The sequence below is a fragment of the Agelaius tricolor genome, unplaced genomic scaffold (assembly GCF_023055355.1).
Source record: "Agelaius tricolor isolate 1412-34295 unplaced genomic scaffold, bAgeTri1.0.p SCAF_8, whole genome shotgun sequence".
Lineage (NCBI taxonomy): Eukaryota > Metazoa > Chordata > Aves > Passeriformes > Icteridae > Agelaius > Agelaius tricolor.
Genome location: NW_027269268.1, coordinates 17,732,668 through 17,753,081, shown reverse-complemented (window position 1 = coordinate 17,753,081; position 20,414 = coordinate 17,732,668). Strand labels below are relative to the sequence as shown.

The 20,414-nt window shown below is 37.6% G+C and overlaps 1 protein-coding gene across 1 annotated transcript in view; it reads right to left on the bottom strand.

Annotated features, from left to right (window-relative positions):
* Positions 1-439: 439 nt before the first annotated feature.
* PAPSS1 (3'-phosphoadenosine 5'-phosphosulfate synthase 1) overlaps positions 440-20,414 on the bottom strand; it is a 39,352-nt gene continuing 19,377 nt past the window's right edge. The window contains exons 7-12 of the mRNA XM_071431788.1: positions 19,820-19,931; positions 16,678-16,883; positions 14,408-14,543; positions 12,220-12,488; positions 10,204-10,433; positions 440-1,473 (exon numbers count right to left, since the gene is read on the bottom strand). Of these exons, the coding sequence (XP_071287889.1) occupies positions 1,335-1,473; positions 10,204-10,433; positions 12,220-12,488; positions 14,408-14,543; positions 16,678-16,883; positions 19,820-19,931 (1,092 nt within the window). The 3' untranslated portion in view covers positions 440-1,334. The remainder of the gene's footprint in view (positions 1,474-10,203; positions 10,434-12,219; positions 12,489-14,407; positions 14,544-16,677; positions 16,884-19,819; positions 19,932-20,414) is intronic.

Here is a 20,414-nt window from a genome sequence, read left to right as displayed (position 1 = left end):
CATCCAATTCATTACACAGATGCCCTCATCACAACCTTCCTGGCATAAAAAAATTAATCTAGATGAACACATGCTTCATCCAGTATCAACATTCTAACAACAGTTTTGAGCTGGTTCTTCCTATATACACTGTTCAACAAGAAAAGTTTCTGTGACAAGGATATGAGGTAGTTTCTAGCTAAGAGAAGTTATGACTGCTCCACTGGTTACCTGCAAATGCTTGAAAAGACACCTAAAGACACCAGTGTTTCTTACTACACATGAAGAAATGTTTTACTTTTCATTTCTTATGTTTCTTCTTTAGGATTTTTGAAAAATCCTAAAAGAACATGTGCTTTGCTTTAAAGCAAGCAAAGCTGACTCACAAGATTACTCTTTGGAGACCTTGAAAAATAGACAGAAAATTAATATCTGAACAAAGCATATTTACCACAGGAAATACCAAAATCTAAGGATTTTCTTTATTTTTCTTGCAATTATTAAACATGAAATTAAGTTTGGGCTATCATGCTTTTTAAAAAGTTGTAGTAGGCTGATTAAGTATATCTGGACTCAAAAACCAGTAAGTTACATCAAATGAAATAAAACATACCCTACTGACACCTATGGCAGCAAGCATATACAAAAACAATATGTGAATTTGTTAACAATTGAAACTGAAAACTAGGTATTTTCTTTTATTCATTACTTGGCCATCTTTACAGGTCCACAGCAGAAGAGAATCAACGTACAACTAAATAAACTCCAAAATTAAACAAAGAAAGCAAAATTTTCATTATGCTACATAAAAAAAAACCTTCTGCTTTTTGATTACATAGTCAGAAACAAATTTTAAGTGCTTCTGGAGATGATAATAATGAGATAAAGATGAAGACACTTTTACAGATATTTTGAAACATTCTTTACTTTTTTGATTTTTAGATAATCTATCCATAGTTAAAGGATTAACTCTTACATTTTCTCCTACAAACTACTAAAACCAGACACTACCCAGCAGCTTAAATAACATATGAAAAAGCTGCGTCTATTTAACAGCTGCAGAACTCAGGACAGAGGCAGTAAAATATAAAAAAAATACAGGAGTTAAAAATCCTACTGCAAGAATATTAACTGTAATAAAAGAGAAGACATTAAAACCAGCAGCTAGTTAGGTGCCAGGACATAATAGAACCCATAAGGGCAGGCAAAGAATGATGCTAAGTTAGGAAGAAAGAGTCTGTTTTCAGAGAACTTCCTGACAGACACCACAACAAAGCAACATGAATGGTGACTGTGTGGTCCCCTTCTCGTAAATAAATCAGGCGTCAAAGGTTGATCTGCAGTTAATAAGAGGCCTAAGCCTTCTCCAAGGATTTGTAGTATTCTGTCAGCACAGTCCAAGCCTTGGGAGCCATGAAGCCTTCCGGCGGGTTTTGTCCTTCCCGAGCCAGCCTGCGCATGCGGGTCCCCGATATAAAATCAAAGTCTTCATGGCTGACAGGGTAGAGGTGGAGGAAAAGGGAAGAAAAAAAAAGAACATACATTAAAGGCAGGCAAAGTTGCTCATATTCCTTCTACTTTCTTGATACTTTACACATTTTTTTCTTGGGAGTATAATGCTGTATAGCAGCTGCCATTTCAAGGCCAGCAATGCCAGTAAATCTCAGGAATATACATCCTCTACAATATTCAGCTTTGGTAACTCCTGAGGTTTTAGCAGTGTAGCCCCATTTCTCTTCACAGAGAAAAGCAAGGCACAATTCTTCCCAAGAATATTTCTGGGTTTCACATTCTCTGAACCTCAGAGAAAGAAAAAACAGCTCTTATCTCATTTAGTGCTCCTGTGTTTGTTCACAAGTGGAATGCATCGTAGAAGACTGTTTACCTGAAGGGAATTGATAATTGGATTCTGGTGTGAGTGCTTTGATTCACTGACCAATTGGATCCAGGGGTGTGTATTGGGACTCTTGGCTGACAGTCACAAGATTCAGTGCAGTGGAGTGCTTGGCAGATTCAGTTTAGATGTAATGTAACATAGTGTAATATAATATAGAATAATACAGAATAATAAAGTAATTAATTAGCCTTCCGATAAGATGGAGTCCTCCTCATCATTCCTTTCCCTCGTCAGGGGCAAAAATATCTACAATACAGCAGCATGGTGCAACTGAACCCCTGTGGACTGAATTCAGTCTGTGCTTCCATTGAGCCTGGCTTGCTCTCTGTGAGGAAAAAAACTCCTGTTGAAGGAGAACCATCTACTCTACCTACTGTCTGAGCCCTCTGCCAAGGCAACAGCAGCCATCCTGATTTACACCTTGCCTTGCCAGGGCAGGAGACCAGCCTGATGAGCTGGCTGAATATTTCTGTGCTGGTTGAAGAAGGTCATTTCAGTGCCACTAGAGAACGTGTAAAAAAAAAAATTGTACATCTTAGGGAGGCACTGTTTGGAGAACAGAGAAGGTAAAAGCCTCAGTAGTATCTAGAGGCAAGCTTCCCAGCTGTGCCTCTGCAAGACACTGAGCACACATATACATATTTATGCATATTGACAGCGTGGCATATACAGTTCAAAATAAAGAGAAAAGCAATGGAATAATAAAAATACCTTCCCCTAAAGACACCTTTCCCCTAAAAAACAAAATTCAGTTGGACAAATGAAAAACTGAAGACAGACTAGGATTGTTTACCATTGTTTACATAAGACTCTAAATTATTATTAACTTCTCAGGTATGTAGTCATAAGCAGCAAAAACTCCACAAATTAAATTACTCCTCACAGGACTGAAAGTAAAAGCAAGAAAGGAATGCCAGAGTTCTATCAAATGTTCCAAAGGAAAAAAATATGTATTTCTAAATTGAATATGCAATTTTACTTATGCCATTTGCTCAATTTGCAACATGTATGCATTACTCATTCTTTACTTGTCTGTTTGAAATAAAAACCAAGTATTGATCTCAGATGTACATGCCTTAGACAGAGACAGGAGCCAAGTGTGCACATCAGAGGGCAGAACTTGGCTCTAAGTGCTGGTCTATGCTCAGTAGGGTATGGAGGTTAGCAAGATGCAGAAAGTATTCCACAGTTTCCTTTCACAATAACACTAGCCCCATAACTTTTTGATTTGGACTGTATACATTTACACACCAGCACTGTCATACATGCTCTTTTCTTGTTGCTCTAAATTTGGGACTGTGGGTTCCTGAAGTGTCACAAGACAAAAAAACCCTACTGTGCTTTAGTCCTACAAAATAAAAATCACATAAAAATGAAAAATTAAACTTGGTGTAGCTCCATGGGAGAAAAAGTTGGCACTGCTATTTATAACATCTGAAAATTTTATGCCTTAGCAGAGAGATGCCTGCTGTTCACTAATGCTGCCTGAAGGTAACTTGAGTGCTTTGCAAAGAACTATTTATATAAAATATATGTGGGGAAGTGATAAATCTGGTTAATTCTGTCAAAATTCTGTCAAAAAAATACCAAGTCTTCATATGATCAGGAAGAGAAGAGTAAAGCAAGTACTATGAAGTTACTCCATGTGTGGTTTCTCCACACTAAAGTTGAAGCATTTAAAAAAAAAAAGGTGTTTTATTTCCACTTGTTTCTTAAGTTTTCAGAAAAGTACTCAACTTTGTCCCATCCCCTGCAAGTGAAATAATGCTACCAAACTACTACATTTAGATATGTCATAGAAGTTTGCATCAATAACACATACAACTCCTTTAGCTGCTTCTTATCTCTAGTAGCACAAAAAGCAAGTAAGAAGCAGAGATACCAAGGAAGAAAGAAACATGACACTAAAGAGATCTACAGAAATTATAAAAAATGAAAGGAAAAAAGTGAGTGAGCTTCATATCAGAAACATAGTACATTCAGCATGTCATAATATTTCTAGAAATATTTCCAAAACGTTATTAAAAATTAAAAATGTACTAATGATGCCCACACATTATCCTAAAGGTCTATTTTGAAAGGGTTTTTCTTTAAAAAAAAATTACTCAAATTAGTAATTGCTAAAGTAACTCACATGGAGCCTTGGCAATATATAAGCAGCAAAGACAAGTATTTTTTGCCTTTTTAAAAAATTACTGCATTTACAAATTTCAATAAAATTTCAGAAACTGAAATTCTTGCTAAGGAGAAAAACCTTATCAGTACTGTGACCACTGTGGCATGATGTGACCCACAAGTATTTTGAAATAAAACATATCAGTATGAGTAATTTGCTTTAGTAGAAGGAAATAGTAAAAGGAGACACCAAGAAATTTCGTTCAGAGTGAATTTTGAGGACATTAAGAGTTACTCTATATAAGGTGGATTTGAGTGGAACATGAGAGGAGGAAACACTTCACCATTAAAGATGCTATAAAAAAAGTCATTCAAATTCCATTCTTGTCAGATTTGAAATGACCCTCAATGAAACTTAACACAAGCCTTTTCTGCATATGGCATTTAAGTGCCCTTGAAAATTTTACTCAGTAGCTGCTGGAATCAGCTTTCTTTTAGCCACACTGGATGTTACTAAATACTTATAACATTGACTTGACTTTTTACTGCCAATTGAGTTTGACTGACACTAACTTTAGTGCCAATTGAGTTTGACTGGTACTAACACAATACTTTGTGCCACTGCAATTAAAAGCATTCTCCAAAAAGAAAGAGGAAAAGAAGGCAGAAATAGAACCACAACAAAAATTTGTCAACAGAAGAACAGTCCTGGAACATTTCACACTGAGGATTGGTATTTGCTTTGTGGCATAGCATCCTAGAACTCTACTACACTCAGAGTATGGAAAAACCCATACCTACACACAATGTGAAATCTTCTTACTGATGGAGGACAGGGACTACAGAGACCTTACAGGTCCTGGGACAAAACAAGGACAACATTAGTTTGCAAGGAGGAAGTGACTGCCACGGGCCTACAGGGAACCTCCTGTGCTGGACCTCTGAGGTGTCAATACAGTGCATTAACACAGTAACTGGAGAGAACATTTCTTCTGCTTCAGTATTCTCTACAAATTTAATCTAGGTATAGGCCACATTACAGAGTCGACTTTTCATCTGGGAGATAGACTAAAGATGACTAAAGATCAGTCATAATCTTGGGAACCCCGACCTTCTCTCAGGTATGTGCAAATGATCTTCTAGGAATTCCCATTCTCTGTGGAGGCAAAGTCTGGTGCTCTCAAGGTCCTGAAGAATTACACTTAAATACAAGACTCATGATAAAAATAGACCATTCATTCACAGTTTTGCCTTTTGCTTTTTTAGGTAAATAGAACAATAGGGAAATAAAACGATAACATGACTTATTCACCCTGGTCTGTCTTCAGAACAACTGTGATATTCTACTCAGGTACTAGACTTAAGGCTAATTTCTGGGACAATTCACAGCCTCTCTATCTGGGGTCTAATTCTAACCTTAAACTTCTTCCAGAAGGACTTTCTCTGAATTTAAACTTGCCCTTGCAGCATCAAGTCATGACACCATAACTCTTACAGGAAGTCTACACTGTGCCTTGGGAATCAATGTCCCATGATGCTGAATGGATCAGCTAGTGCCCGCTAGGTTCAAACCCCAACCAGCTTGGAACAAACTGTTTGTGAAATTAGAACACAATATTGTGATTAATATCAACATATGAAAGCAAATCCTTTGCTAATTCCTTTCTGACTGGCTGGGTTTAAGTCTCGTGGCCTGACGCAGACTTTCAGTGTATCCTAGGTTATGTACTAATGGTAATTGAAAAACCATATTTTACTTAACTAAATTAAGGAGAACAGTCAAGTGAGCTTATTGCAGCCTCTTACTACCACTTTAAAAAACAAATTTGAGAACAGTATGTACTTAGTTGGAACAGCTCCCCCATAAGTATGATTTTATAGGATTAAAGCAGTAATGGCAACCATATTAAAGGTCCAGGGAAAAAAAGATATAAAGTTAAAAAATCTTCTTCACAGATACCCATGCTTCATTTATATTTTATAGACAGCATGAACAATCTGCTCCAGTCACCTTACTTATGGGTTTCTTCTAGCCAAAATGTTCTCTTTGGTTTTCTTTCAGGAAAAAAAAAAGTAATTTAATTCCAGACACTGTTGTGGCTTTTTTAATTGCCAGACTAATTTCCTTTCTTAATTGAGTTTTTTCTCAGCAGCAGTCTGTGGCTGCATTTTATAGGACTGATCTTCCATAAAGAATTGGGAATCTCTGCTCACAAAACCAACTTCTATTATTAAGCCACCAATACCAAATTACACTTGTCTGTGGTAACTGTTTGTGAGGCCTTTTTGGCTGAAGAAGCACACTAACTGATTTTCTGAAGGAATTTCAGCATTGGGTAAGCTTTTTTTAGGGGAGGTGGGTGGGTAAGGGTGTTATTTGTTAGTTTCTTGGTTCTTTGGTTGTATTCTTTACACTTCACTCTACCAGTTGTTTACAGGTCAGACATTCAATTTAATTACTCCATTATAACTAGAGCTTTTCCTATAAGCTTTTCTAAAACACATTTGTATATATTCAATTACAGATAAAAAATTTATGAAATATAAAAGTGCAAAAACTTTGATAAGGACCGTAATAATATTCCTGCTAGCTTTTATATGCATTAATTCAGAATTCTATGCAAGTGGAAACGCTCAAGCTTCCCACACAGAAAGTTAGATTAGGCTTTCTATCTGACTTGAGCAACAGCAAAAATGGCAATTTTATTTTTATCATCCTCATTTTGACCAAAGGGAATAGAAAATTAAATTAGTTCTACCTGTGCTGCTATACATCACTTCAAATGCATTCCTCAAATCACTCTCCTAGATCTAAGTTTCAGACAAATTGTTTTTCAAAAAATAAGTTTCAAGAGTGCAGTTTCATGAGGTGCTAAACCTAGTTCTAAGACGTCCAAGAAACAAATTTAAAATTGTGCTGGCTTCATGAAGTAAAACATTAATATAATTCCAAGTCATTGGTTGTTCATCTCTTAATGTTCTAAAGGGTAACTTTATTTAAACAATTTATAAAAGTTAAGCTTTGTGCATCTCTTTGCAACTACACTTGCTGTGCAGCTGTTATAAAGGCTTTCAGGTCAGTCTTTCCTTACTCCCTTTCCTCACAGACAATGCTGTTATCCTGAATACAACCAGGATATTTCTGCCTTTCCTTACTGACAGGGGCCAAGTGACTTCAGCTCCCACACAGCAGCTCAGCATTGCTAAGCAGCAGCATGAGGTCCTGACACACCAAGTCAGCAGTCTCCAGACTGGTCCCAAGCAGCCACTGGATCAACTGAAGCTCGAAGGACAGCACATGTTCTGGAGGGTACTAACAGAAGTGAGAAACAAACTGACCTTCTACACCAACTCCACAAAACTGTGCTTGTGTGGTCACCTCTGGGAGCAGAAGACTTTAAGCACAATAACCTCTTGGAATCACAGGCAGCACACCAGAGCAGTGAGGGCCTCTGGCACTGATTTGGAGGCAGGGCCAGTGTAGGCTTTTTGGTGCTTCCCAAGGTCATGAGCAGCTCAGGCACAGCCAGGTCTCACACAGTTGCTCAGCACCTTACTGGAGGCAGCTGACCAGTGGTGACACAGCCTCCGAACCCATCCCCACAGGCATACAAGGATTGCTATCAGCAAGTGTTACACCTTTCTCAAAAAAGCTGAGCAAAGCAACTCTCTGCCACCATTAATTCTGCAGCCACAGCTTTTCAGACATCCCTCTGGCAGCTGGACCAAGCTTTTGGTAACCTCGCACCATGAGCCAAAGATTCATCTCCCACCATCCTCATGTTAGGACTTCCTCAGAAGCCAAATGTATTTCACTAATGGCAGCAAAGAGCCCAGCTGCAATAACCTCTGCATGTCTTTGCTGCCAAGCTAGTGTGGGTGTGACTCTGCCAAATTACAGACACACTCAAGGTAGCAGATGGGGTCTACTATGGGCTTCTCACAAGCACCTTCCCAGACAGAGGAGTCCAGGAGGCCTGAAAGAACAGAAGAGATGACCACATGGGGAAAGAATAACTACAACCAGCAGCTAAGACACATGGCCAGCTATAGCTCAGTCTGAGGGAAAGCACTTTGCCATAAGCTTCCACACATTCATTAGTGATGTAAATTCTGGAATTGTCTAGCTGGCTGTCAAATGTCCGAGCCTCAAAAAAATTAGAAAGGTGCAAGAGATAACCAAATTACCCTTTTCTGATACAAGTCACAGCAATGTTTCTATGCATACAACCCTCCTTCCACATTTTCATGTTGTGTTTTTCACCAAGTGAGCTCAGGAAATATTTCCACAAACATCACTATTTCACATCCAAGGGTCTTCCACCAGTACTGATCATCTCATATTTCCAGGCAATCCTCTCTTCCCTGCCATCCTTCTTGCAGAGTCAAACACCACATGGTCCAGGAGTCTGCCACATTTTCAGCATTACACAGACTATCTTGAAAGGCAGCCAGCTGCACCCACCCAGGCTCTAACTCTGTCTGGAGCCTACCACAGTGCTCCGTCTGGCAGGCAGGACCAGAGGACCCTGCACGTGTCTGCATTGCCACCTAGAGGATTGCTGCACACACCAGCCCATCTACAAACAGCATCCAGGGAGAGACAAAACAAATGGGCAGCACCAGGGCAGAACTGCACATTAGTGGCAGCATGGCCTGTTTTCCATGACCGTTATAGAACCATGGAAAAAAATGCCCCAAACCATGGCTTCATAGACACAGTGAAAGGATAAAAGGGTGCTCGTGATGTGCAGTCTGTGACAGAAGGCAAAATCTGTTCCCACTGCTTTTCATAAAAAAATCTCAAAGAGTTGTTTGGGTTCTCCTTAATCTCTTTAATTTGCTACAGCTAATGACAGAAGTATAATTTTACTAATTTTACTTGATTCAAATTACATCTATCCTGCTAAGAGTGCAGTATTGATGATCAGAGAATTTCTGAATTTTGGCCTGTCACATACTCCCTTACTATTCTAATTTAGTAAGAATTGATATACCAATAAAACTACTTCACTTTGATCTTTCTGTATTGAAGCATGACCAGCAAGTCCAGGAAGGTGATGTTTCCCCTCTACCTCACTCTTGTGACAGCCCACCTGGAGTACTGCATCCAGACCCTAGGGACCTCAACACAGAAAGTCCTTGGATCTGATAGAGTCCAGAGGAGGGCAAAAAATTTTATTAGAGAGCTGGAGCACCTCTCCTCTGCAGACAGGCTGGGTGTTGCAGTAGTTTAGTCGGTAGAAGAGAAGGCTCCAAGGCAACTTTATAGCAACTTCATGTTCCTAAAGAAAGTTACAAGAGAGCTGGAGAGGAACTTTTTGCAAGGGCATGTGGTGATAGGAGAAGGAGGAATGACTTCAAACTGAAAGAATGTAGGTTTAGATTAGATATTAGGAAGAAATTAATTCCTGTGAAGGTGGTGAGGCACTGGAACAGGTTGCCCAGAGAAGTTTGCATTTCAGTACCAATTTCAACTGCAGTTTGATGTAAAACAAAAGTACATGTCAATAATCTGAATAAAGAGAGTTAAATTAAAATGACAAGTCATCTTCCCAGTATTATTCATTGTCACCAGAGCAACACATACACAAAGTTTTGAACACTGCTATCCCACACAAGGGAAAAATAACATTGAAGCATGCATACAAAAGATTAAATGAACTGTTCTGTAACTGGATTAAAAATAAAAAAAACAACAAAACAGCTGAAAACCCTGGGACACAGAATATTCTTAGGGCATCATTGTGCTTTATTACTAATAGCTATTTGTCACCCCATCTTGTCCCCTTTCTTTTCCATGCTACACACTCTCACTGTGTCTCTTCCCTCTTATCTGATGCACACCTGACACCTGAGAAGCTTATTTAGAAAGACAAAGCAGCAGAGAGCTAATTTTACCATTATAATAAATAATAATATCTTTCTCTGGATTTACCAATCTGTGCCATTATGTTCCAGAATCAGAGAAACCCCAGTACCTGGGAAGCCTTCATGTGGCAGCTGAAGTTAGATCAGGTAGCTGCACTGTGAACCAAATCATGCTGAAATCAAGCTACATTTGTCTAAAAGCTACATTGATCTAAAATCACATCTTCAACACTGCCCTATTTGAGCAATATAAATTTAATTATAAACACTTTTTTTTAATGTGGGCAGGGGTAAGAGGCCGCTATTGCTCAAAATTTTCTTAAAATGAAAATACAACTTACTGATCAGAGTCATAATAATCCATGCACTTCTTTTTTTTATTATAGGCTGCAACCCTGAAGGGTACAATTTCCAGTGCTCGGAGGCCTGGAGCCATTGTGAGCACTTTGGCACCATGGGTTGGTTCATATAGGTCTTTCCCAGTGTCAGGGTGTGGCATCCCTGCTGGATCTCGCCCTACAATGTAGAAGTTAGCTCCTGCAACCATCCGGGATCTGCAGTGCCACTGAACCTACAACAGAGACAGGAAAAACAATTAACAGAAGAAAAGGCTCCAAAACTGCAGCTCTCAAAATGGGCATGCACTCTGTAACTACTACATTTTCCTTAATCAGGTGTGATTTTTACTATGGAGCCACAACATAATAAAGAACCAGTTAAGTTGATCACCATCAAACTTACAGCTAAAACATACTGTCGCCTTTTTATCTGCACAGTAGGTACTCAGAAAGTTACTTCAGCACCATCTACACATTCAGAATGAAAAACCACCCATGTTCAGCATTTTCAACTTGTACATGTGGCAAGGATATTGTTCAAGGTAGAACTAACACTTTGTCTGCATGAGTATTAAAACCCAAAGGACATATAAACCAGGTACACACTGCACATGAATGCTTGTAACAGATTAACTTTCCTAAGCAGGTGAATTTATTGCATTTTGACACAGCTTTCCCTTACAGAACTCTTGATTTTCTTCAAAGGCACTTGTCAGGAATGTTAAAAATACAAAACAATCCTAAACTGATATTTATTAAAGCTGTCCATTTGGATTTTTAAAGACTGGAAGGACACATCCACCCTGTAGATAACCATATTACCAGTTGCTTGTTCTTCTGTAAAGCACTTATGCTATAGAAACAGATCTAGTACCAATGACTTTTAAATAACCATGGAAAATTATTAAAGAAAGAATCTCTCTTATTACTTGAACAAACATTACTTGAACAAACATTACTGTCAGGCTGTACTCTGAGGTCACTGGAAATGACCTCATAGGTGATAGGAGGAGAAAAATACATAAGGAGAAAAATTTTATCCTGTTCAGAATATGAAATGTGGATTTTGCTCCTCCTCACACATACAAGAATGAGGTAGAAGATTTCTGTTAATTCTCATAAAAGGCCTATGGAGAACAGCAGCAGATTCCCCACATGAACTCACTCACTAGATCTGAACTGCAGTTCTTTCTCTGGACTGAAAAGCAGTAAAAGCTCTGTTTGAGCAGTCAACTGGCCAGCAGAAAATAAGTGGCATCTGTCTAATTTAACTTCACTGGCAAGATCTCCTATCTATAAAAAAAGCTCCCCCAGAGTAACCTCAGAGCCTGGTCAGAACTTGAACTTCTGTAAGTCAAGGTGGAGGCCAGCAAGGAGGGGGGAAAAAAAAAAAAAAAAAAAAAGAGATGGAGAATCAATATCCCCTCAAGGAACTGTCCTCAACTAAGAACATTTATTCTTTCTGCTGCCTCCCACAAACCTCTAGGGACTCCAACTCGAGACGTGGCTCCTAAACAAAGTGTTGCCAAAGAATTATTTCATACAAAAGCCTCGAAACAATTCTCTCTGAATTAAGTTTGCCAAAAAATAAACAGACTGCTTTTTTCTTAATATGTGAATGCCCCTCCAACATATAAATTTCCTGCTTAACAATCATAAAACTTAGGTATTTTTAACATTCAGAACAATCACTTGGTATGTTAACAGATCTTATAATTGCTTCTGAAAAATACTGTAAAAAAAGGAGGAAGGATTAAATTATTATCATATCCTTGTAACTGTAAAGAAAGGAACCTATAAACACAGTATTTTCTCCAACCATTTCCATCAAAATCCTCCAATATAGAAGTTTCTTCAGAAGATAATGTTTTGCTTGCTGACAGAAACGTGATGATCTGCTTTCCCAAGCAAAATTAGTCCCTCTCTCCCTCCATTAAAACAACACAACACACAAACATCAGACGTCGCACGAAAATATCAAAAGGGTTTTGTTTCACTTTAAACTCCTGATGTATTTACCTCAGTTGGTCCTGCATACATCATGGGGGAAGGGAATATAGCTACCACTGTTGTTTCTGGATTCAGGATCCCCTCCTCCAGTACTGCAGCGTGCTGCTTCATGCGCCACATGAGAGGAACATCATCCTCCTTTGTCCAGCCCCCGAGGGGGTGCAAGAGCAGCACTGGGCGCCGGTAGCCGCGTTCCAGAAGCTGCTTGTGAGTATCCTGCATCAAAAGCGCGTGCCCGTTGTGCACCGGGTTGCGTAACTGGAATGCAAAGACAGCATCTGGGGAGGAAAAAAAAAAAAAAAACAAGACAAAAGGTATAAGGGAAGCAAGTTATTTTATCAGGAGGTGTACAGGCACAGAAAAAACTTCAGTATATGTTTTTCTCTGAGGTCTATTAAACAAGTGTAATAGCAGTGCTCGCAGGTCATTAAAGAATTATCAATTATTACAAAATCACTGTACTTAGTGTTATAAGAAAAAGTTATGTTAAATTAGGGTATAGTTCAATTATATTATATTAATTATGTTATATAATTGTATTATGTTAAGAGTGGGGGGGGGTTATTAGAATGTTCCAGGAAAAGGGTCCAGGGTTTGGTGGAAGGGCAGTCCGGTGGGGCAAGACGAAGTCAAAGAGGGATTGGATGGAAGGTCTGACCAATCATTCAAAGCCCTGCAGAAGCGATTGGTCCCGAATGGATGGCGTTAAAGACCAATGGGTAGCCTGGAAATGGACCAATGACCATGCAGATCCAAAATGGACCAATCCTGGATTCGAAGGCGGCTATAAATGGGGGAAGTTCGGTTGGCTTGGGGTTCTTCTTTTTGGAAACTTGTTTTCTGGGGAGAACTCAGTGTGCTTGGGGGTAGCACACTGTTCTGTTTTTGGCTCGCTGTCTGGGTGCTTGGGCTTATCCTAGGTACTCCATTCCTTGCAGCTATTTTAATAAACGAGAAGCGCTTTCTCCAGAGAAAGTTTGGTCTCGTTCATATTCATAACACTTAGTAAGAAAAACTAATTAAAAACAACTGTACAAAAAAAAAATCAGCTTCCTTAACTTCTGAATTTTCTGCAGAATTACTCTAGTTTCTCCAACTTCTATTTGGACTTTTCACTTGCATAAGGGTATTGTATTCTAATAAGAAATAAAATTATGCTACCTATCTTAAAGGTTAAATATATCATCAAGAGAACAAATGGAGCTGTTTGAAACAAAACTCATAAAAGGGGATTTAATGTTCCTTACTAAGTTTCCTTCACCTTAGTTTAGAAGATTTTAAGCACGGTAAGAACCAAGCAAAACTAACTGCTCTTCCAGAGTATTACAAACCCTTCAATGAAAAACCCTGCCACAGGATTTCTCTCTCTCCTGCAAATTCAGATGAACTTAAGTGCCCTGAAAGACAGCAAAACCACTGTAATGAGAGATTTTCCAATATGGAACCAATGAAACCTAGAGAATAGGGATTTTTCAGATCTCAAATATGTGTTTGTTTAGGGGTTAGCCAAAAGACTGATATTGCAGACCTACAGCTCCTACATAGAACCTACAGATCACACAGAACAATGACAGGAGCTCAGGACCAGTTGTGCTTTGCATTCTTAATGTTAATCTCTCTCCTCACATTTACAAGTGCACCTGCCTGCCAGTCACTGCCACAGTGAAAGCAGCATGTTTGTTCTCTGCTTTATGACATTCCTCAGCCTTTTACTTATCTGCCTAACACAACCACTTTTGTAAAAAAAAGTGTTTTATTTCTTGTGCTGGAAAGAAACTTGGCACCAGCCTACCTGCACTACTTTCATAAGCCTTATTTCCCAGAAGCAGCATGGAACAGACTTTAAAATAGCAGAGCATGAAAGTGCAGCATTCAACCATACGTCTGTAGTTTTGGCCAAACATGATCTTTAAATCACAACTTACCACATTTTAACATTATCTTTTCTTGCATTACTAACATGTCTACAGTGCATGGAAAGATAAAAGTTCAGAACCTCAGGCATTAGCAGCTTCTGTTACGTATTTAGGCAATGCAATTCCTCAGATCATAGAAATAATTTCTATTAAAAGCAAAGAATGCCACATACAAGAGCATTCAAAATTTTCACCCTTGAAACAATGCCAGCCACACTGGTGGCAGCAGACATTTGGATAAGCCTCTGCAGGAAGAAAGAAAACAAAAAAAAATTACTCACCAGCATTCATTTCCTTGAATTTCTGCCTTAGTTCAGCCGGAGTGAGACGGTATTGATCTAGTCCATCATTCCAATAAATACGATCGAGGACCTGTAGATCTCCACCCACAAGCCAGTTCCCTTGCTCCATAACCATCTAAGAAAAAAAAAACAAAGTCCATGTCAGGATTACTTATCAGCTTCTCTTACCAAGAGCATTGCTATGGGGACACATCTTTACCAAGGACTGCATTCCAGGTTAATTTTGACAGTTGGAAGTAAAGCATCAGTGTTAAAAAATGAAAAAAAAAATCACTGGAGCATAGTCCAGACATGTTATCCCATGATGCAGGAGAGACACGCAAACCTTCAGTAGGCCTTTCTTTCAAAATTGAGATAATATAAAGAAATGCAAATAGCCAATATTCTTAACCAACACTGCATGACAAACAAAGATAGAGTCTTGAAAGCCCTGTCTATTACAATTTATTTAGCATATATTAGCATTTATTTTTATTAGTACGTATTTTAAAATTTAATTACAATATAGCAATACAACAAAGTTGCACACTTAATAGTTATTGGTCGAAGCAAATGCTATTGAAGCTTTTGTACTCTGTAATATACAAGATTTACAATGCTGCAATACAAGTTATTGCAGCATTTGAACTCTGTAGTTTACAAGATTCTAGTCAAGAATTAAGTAACAAACATAACAATTCTGATTAACTATTCACCCACTTTAATCTACAAATAAAATCACAATCTTTCAAGCAGAAAAGCTTTTGGACTTGTTTCATGGTAGCAGTTTACCCAAGTAACAGATGTTGGACAGTCACTACACTTCTTTTTATATCTTTCAATATCACCTCATGCTTTATCAAAAAATAATTATGGCAAGCTGCTTAACATACTCTACAAAGAGACATAGACATTACTGTGAAACTTTTAATTTCTAAGAATGCATTTTCTTTTGAAGATGAAATCAAAAAACTTTCAAGTTTCATACACATTTCTGATAACTGTTTTAGCCTTATGCAATTTAGAACTGATAATAAATCTTGATATAACAGAAGATACTACATACTAAACCTAAAAGCCAAGGTGTGAAAATTAGGTGTGATTTTTCAATTTATTTTTTCTTTGACCTGCAGGAATTAAATGATCTCACAGTAACCATTCCCTTCCTGAAGAAAATGCCAGATCTTGACATCTTACAAAGGTGGAGGGAAGGTGTGATAGTAGTACAAGGATGAGAAAACTCTGCACTACAGAATCTCTCAGATACCCAAATATTTCTGATTAAGAACAGCCACCAAATTAACATGCTGTCATGTTACTGCTATACACCCCAGTACAGGCATAAGAACATAGTTCCTTAACTTCTATAGAAGTCATTCAAATTTTGTCTGCACAAGATTTTCTTGTAAGTTATTAGATCTATGTTAATTTTTCAATAAAGGGATAATCTTATCTTCAACATCACAGAATACATCAAGGGCTTTAAAAACCTTTTATTAGTCATACAGATACTTTTACAACTTTTCAGAGGCTTTCCCTTTTCAAGAGCAAGCTCATAATTTGAGGTATGCTTGATTTCTCTTTACCTAATTTTATGTCATACCTGTAAACAAAAATACCTCAGAGACAAATGGGGAAATAAACATATTTTGGCTCTGCAGAGCTGAGATGTAACATTCACATCAGCTTGCATAAGCCAACACAGCATTGTGGTGAGTGTGTTACAATTAGAACATTTCAGTGGGACATACACATAAGGCCAAGATAAAAAATCATAACGAACACAATGGATGGGAAATTACTCCCCAGAGAGCTAAATGATGAACTCTCCAGGAACAGGGCCTGTTTGAAAAACATCTAAAGCAGGCAGGTTTCACGTGCACCATATGCAGGCAGAAAAGAAGTTTTCTATCCTTCACAATGCATATATCCACTGATTAAGGAGCTTTGATGATCCATCTGGTGACACAGAGGGATGCGTTCCCTAGGCACACTGGAGGGCAAAGTTTCCTCTTCTGTAGCACAGATTCTGCAGTACATTCTAAATTCATTTCATGTGTACATATTGACATTAGATTTTCACACTAAGTACAGACTATTCAACAGCTGCACAGAAAAAATTTGCCTTTGTTTCTGCTCAGATATTTTAACTAATTTTCAAAGTAGTTTTTTTGTCAAAGTACATCAGTCAGAGACATGCACTTCAATGAATTTGCAGCTCCACAGCGGTACAGCGAACAGGACTAGATTTTCAACTTTCAAACACACACCTTGATATAGGGATGTTCCTTGCATGTGGTTCCCCACTGCCTAGCACAGCGTTCCTCTTTCCTGTGCTCGTAGAATTCGGGATTACGGAGAATGGCAACGCGGCGACCTTCGTACACCAGCGCAATTGCTGTGCACCCATCGAGCCTTTCTTTGTCTTCTTGAGTAGCTGTTAGCACTATAGGCACTGACAGATTAATAACTCCCCCTGCAGAGGGAAAGAAAAAAGCCCTTTATCCTTAGTAACAGTCATCAATGTTGTTTTGAAAATCTACCTAACAGGTTACTTTTAAGGCTGTAAGTGTACTACATGACAGGTAGTTGAAACACTTAATTTAACAGGGATTAAACAACTTTTAGAATGAACTCATTCTTCCATAAGACACACATGCTATAAAATTGAGAAAACATTGAGGTTTGAGAAAGAATACACTGAGGTTTGAGAACACTATACTGAAAATACAGCTCAGTATTATACAAGCACAATACACAGCAAGTACTTAGAGCTGCACAAAAATATTTAAACTGGCAGGATACTAGTTTTTGGGAAACTTAATACCTTTCTTAAGAATCTCTATAAAAAGTAGAAATACACAAATAACATTTTAAAATAGATCATCTAAAATATCAGACAAGATTGTTCCTGAAGTGGATAATTAGGAGAAAGGAAATCATATTCTCAGTAGACACAATTTGGGCCCCTAAGAAAAAAAACATTGCAATAGGAGCAGACAAATGTACCTAAGTAGTTAACATGCATAACTGAACTGTTGCAAAAGGTAACTTTTGTTCTATACTTAAAACTGTATTCAGATTCAAGCATTTACCTTCCAGAAAAAAATGGTGAGTCAGGCAAACATTCTGCATAGTTTGTTCAGCTGGAAGTTTACCAGCTACTTCACTTCTAAAACTAAGCCAATATAGCTGAATTTTAAGGTTGTGTGGTCCTTCTTTTTAAGTACCTACTTCACTGCCAGATGCTGAAGTCTTCTTTTTCTTTTCTACAAGAGTGAGATTTGAGAAACCCAGCAGAGTAAATATTGTAAGTCTTCTACAAAGGCCTGGGTTCTAAACTTTTGTGTGGCCTCCAGGAGAAAAGTCATGGATCCTTTAAAGTTAATGGAGGTTTTTGCATTGCAAAGACTCTAAAATAAGGCTAATTTTGCTATAATTTAAGCAATACATTTTTTATTAGGAAATTAAATTTCTTAGGAAATTAAAAATTATAAACCTAGATGAAAAGTTTAAGAGAAAAATAGATCCCCCTTCTTTTATAATGCAAAATATATAATGCATGCTGTGCATCTCCTCCTAAATTCAGTCTTGGTGCCCAGTTATTTTCAAAGCAACTAGGTCATAAAATTGAATTTGGCAGCAGTCACAGAGAGTGGCTTGACACCCCAAAAAGGATAAAGAATTGCTTTGCAGACAAGTAAATAAATATTTCAACGTATGAAGAGATGTCAAACCTGTTGATTATTTTGTCCATGACCAGCAAATAAATACATAATATCTTCTACATTTTTCTTCAGCGACTGCACAAATAAGAAACTGAGGCAAGGCAGTGAAGCAAAGTTAAATCACAGATGAGCACAGTGTCAGGATGAGACTTTTCCAGACAACTTAATCTTTAAAGGAAGACTATCAGCACATCTGCACAGCTCAGAAGTCAGTCAGTATGAACTCTGCTTCTAAAGCCCAAAGGATGAGAGGCACTGCAGGTAATAAAGCATTTCCCTCTCTTGAGAATCAAAGCCCTGCAAAATGACTGCTACTGTAAGACCCAGAACTAACATACAAGCAAGGAGGAAACTTTGAGGATGTTGTTTTGACTTAACTGTTGCCATTGCTGCAAGTAGTAAAGCAGCTTTAAGGCAATCACATTTTTCTAAAAAGATTTGCAGATGGAAGTGCTGTAGTAGATCCCTAAAAAGAGAAAATCAGGAGCAGGACATCTAGAGGAACATAATCATTTTATCCAAGCTTAGGACTGAAAATTGTTTCCATCAATAAGTTGCTATTTTTCATTACTTGTATTTTTTGCAGCACAAACGAAATACTCAAAACAACAGCAAAAGAAGTTTAAAAAATTGTTATATTGTTATATCCGAAACACTCACCTATACAAGGTCTTAAATGCCTTATAAAAATCCTGATTTACAGAAAATTACAGGACAGGATTAGGACCTACAAGCTATTTTAGCAGCTGAATGCATTGCATATCATCTGCAGAGGACTTTTCACCTGGATGGATGTACAGAAGGCAAATGAAATGAGAACAAAACTAGCAGCCCAAAATTATACTGCAAAGTAACAGGATGGCATTATGCTTTATGGGAGAGCACCTAGGCAAAAGGAAATTAAGAAATATAAGAAGGATGACAGATTTCTGTATTACAGAATTGAGAGAAAATTGACTTCTTTTTGTTCTGCTATTTGGTCTCTAGCAAGACAAGAGTGATGCAAAAGAAAGCATGAATATAGGAAAAAGGCTGGAGTAAAACAGCCTTGAAAGAGGAATAAATGAAAAATGACAGAGGATCACAATCAAACTCCAAAATTGGAGGATGTTATGACTTATTATCTTAACAAAATTCTTAGCCAACTGGTAATGCAAAATAAAATTAATTCATTTAAATCATCCCAGGAAATTACTAAATCATAGTAATCCAAATACATGTGACAACTGTTCATACTCATATTCTGATTTCATACTTGCAACAGCTCCAGAACTCAAGTCAGTTTGTTGTCCTTTCCTTCATTACTAATACCAGCAAATCTTTTGGTCACAGAGCTAAACAACAATTAAACTGCAATTCCAAATTCTAAGGTCAATTTCTTCAACACAAATTAGAAGTATGCATTTTAGAATTAAATGTTTTTCAGAAATTAAGATATTTGAAAAAAAATGTAAAGGCAAAAAGACAAAATATTCAAATTCTAATATGATAGTAGGTACAAAAAGAATAAAACCATCCCATTTAAAACTAGTTATTATAATATTCTATTCCCTTATCCCAGGCCTGAAGTTGTGCACAAGTCTGATAATGTGTTACCACACCACCACTAAGAAGCAAAGCATCAAAAATATTTTGGAAGTATGATTAGTTTGCTCAGTTTTACGAATGGTGTGCTTTACCCTACCATCAAGGAGACAGTCAAAGTGAAGGCACTGGAGGTATTCTCTCTCTCTCATAAAGCCATTCAGGGGTGTTGCCCAACCTTCTGCTAGCACTTGTACCCACTGCATATCCACCTTGTAAAGAAATGAAGAGATAGGCTTAGAGCAGATAAAAGTTGCTGCTTAATTACTGGCATCAGGTATTAATCATAATAGATCATGCTTTAATTCTAAAATGCAGGACAGTACAAATGGAAGATTTCTCAGTGTTACCATTTTTAATCACAAATAATTCAAAGTTTCTACAAGTAAGGAAAAAAAGACTTGTTCCTCACTGTTCATATTTTTGGCTATTTCCCAGTCCCTACACTGGATCAAATTTCCATGTGTTAAAAAAACCAAACCAACAAACACACAACAACAAATTTTATTTATAAATCTTGATAAAGTTCATCTTAGCAAAATTAAAGAATCCCACTCGCCTTTATCTAACAAAGCAAAATAACAAAGATGTTAAAAAGAAAAAGTAATAACAATACATATGACTACCACAAAAAAAATCAGAATTATGAAGGTAAATATTAAGAGGTCTAATCTTTAAACAAATGCAAAATAATT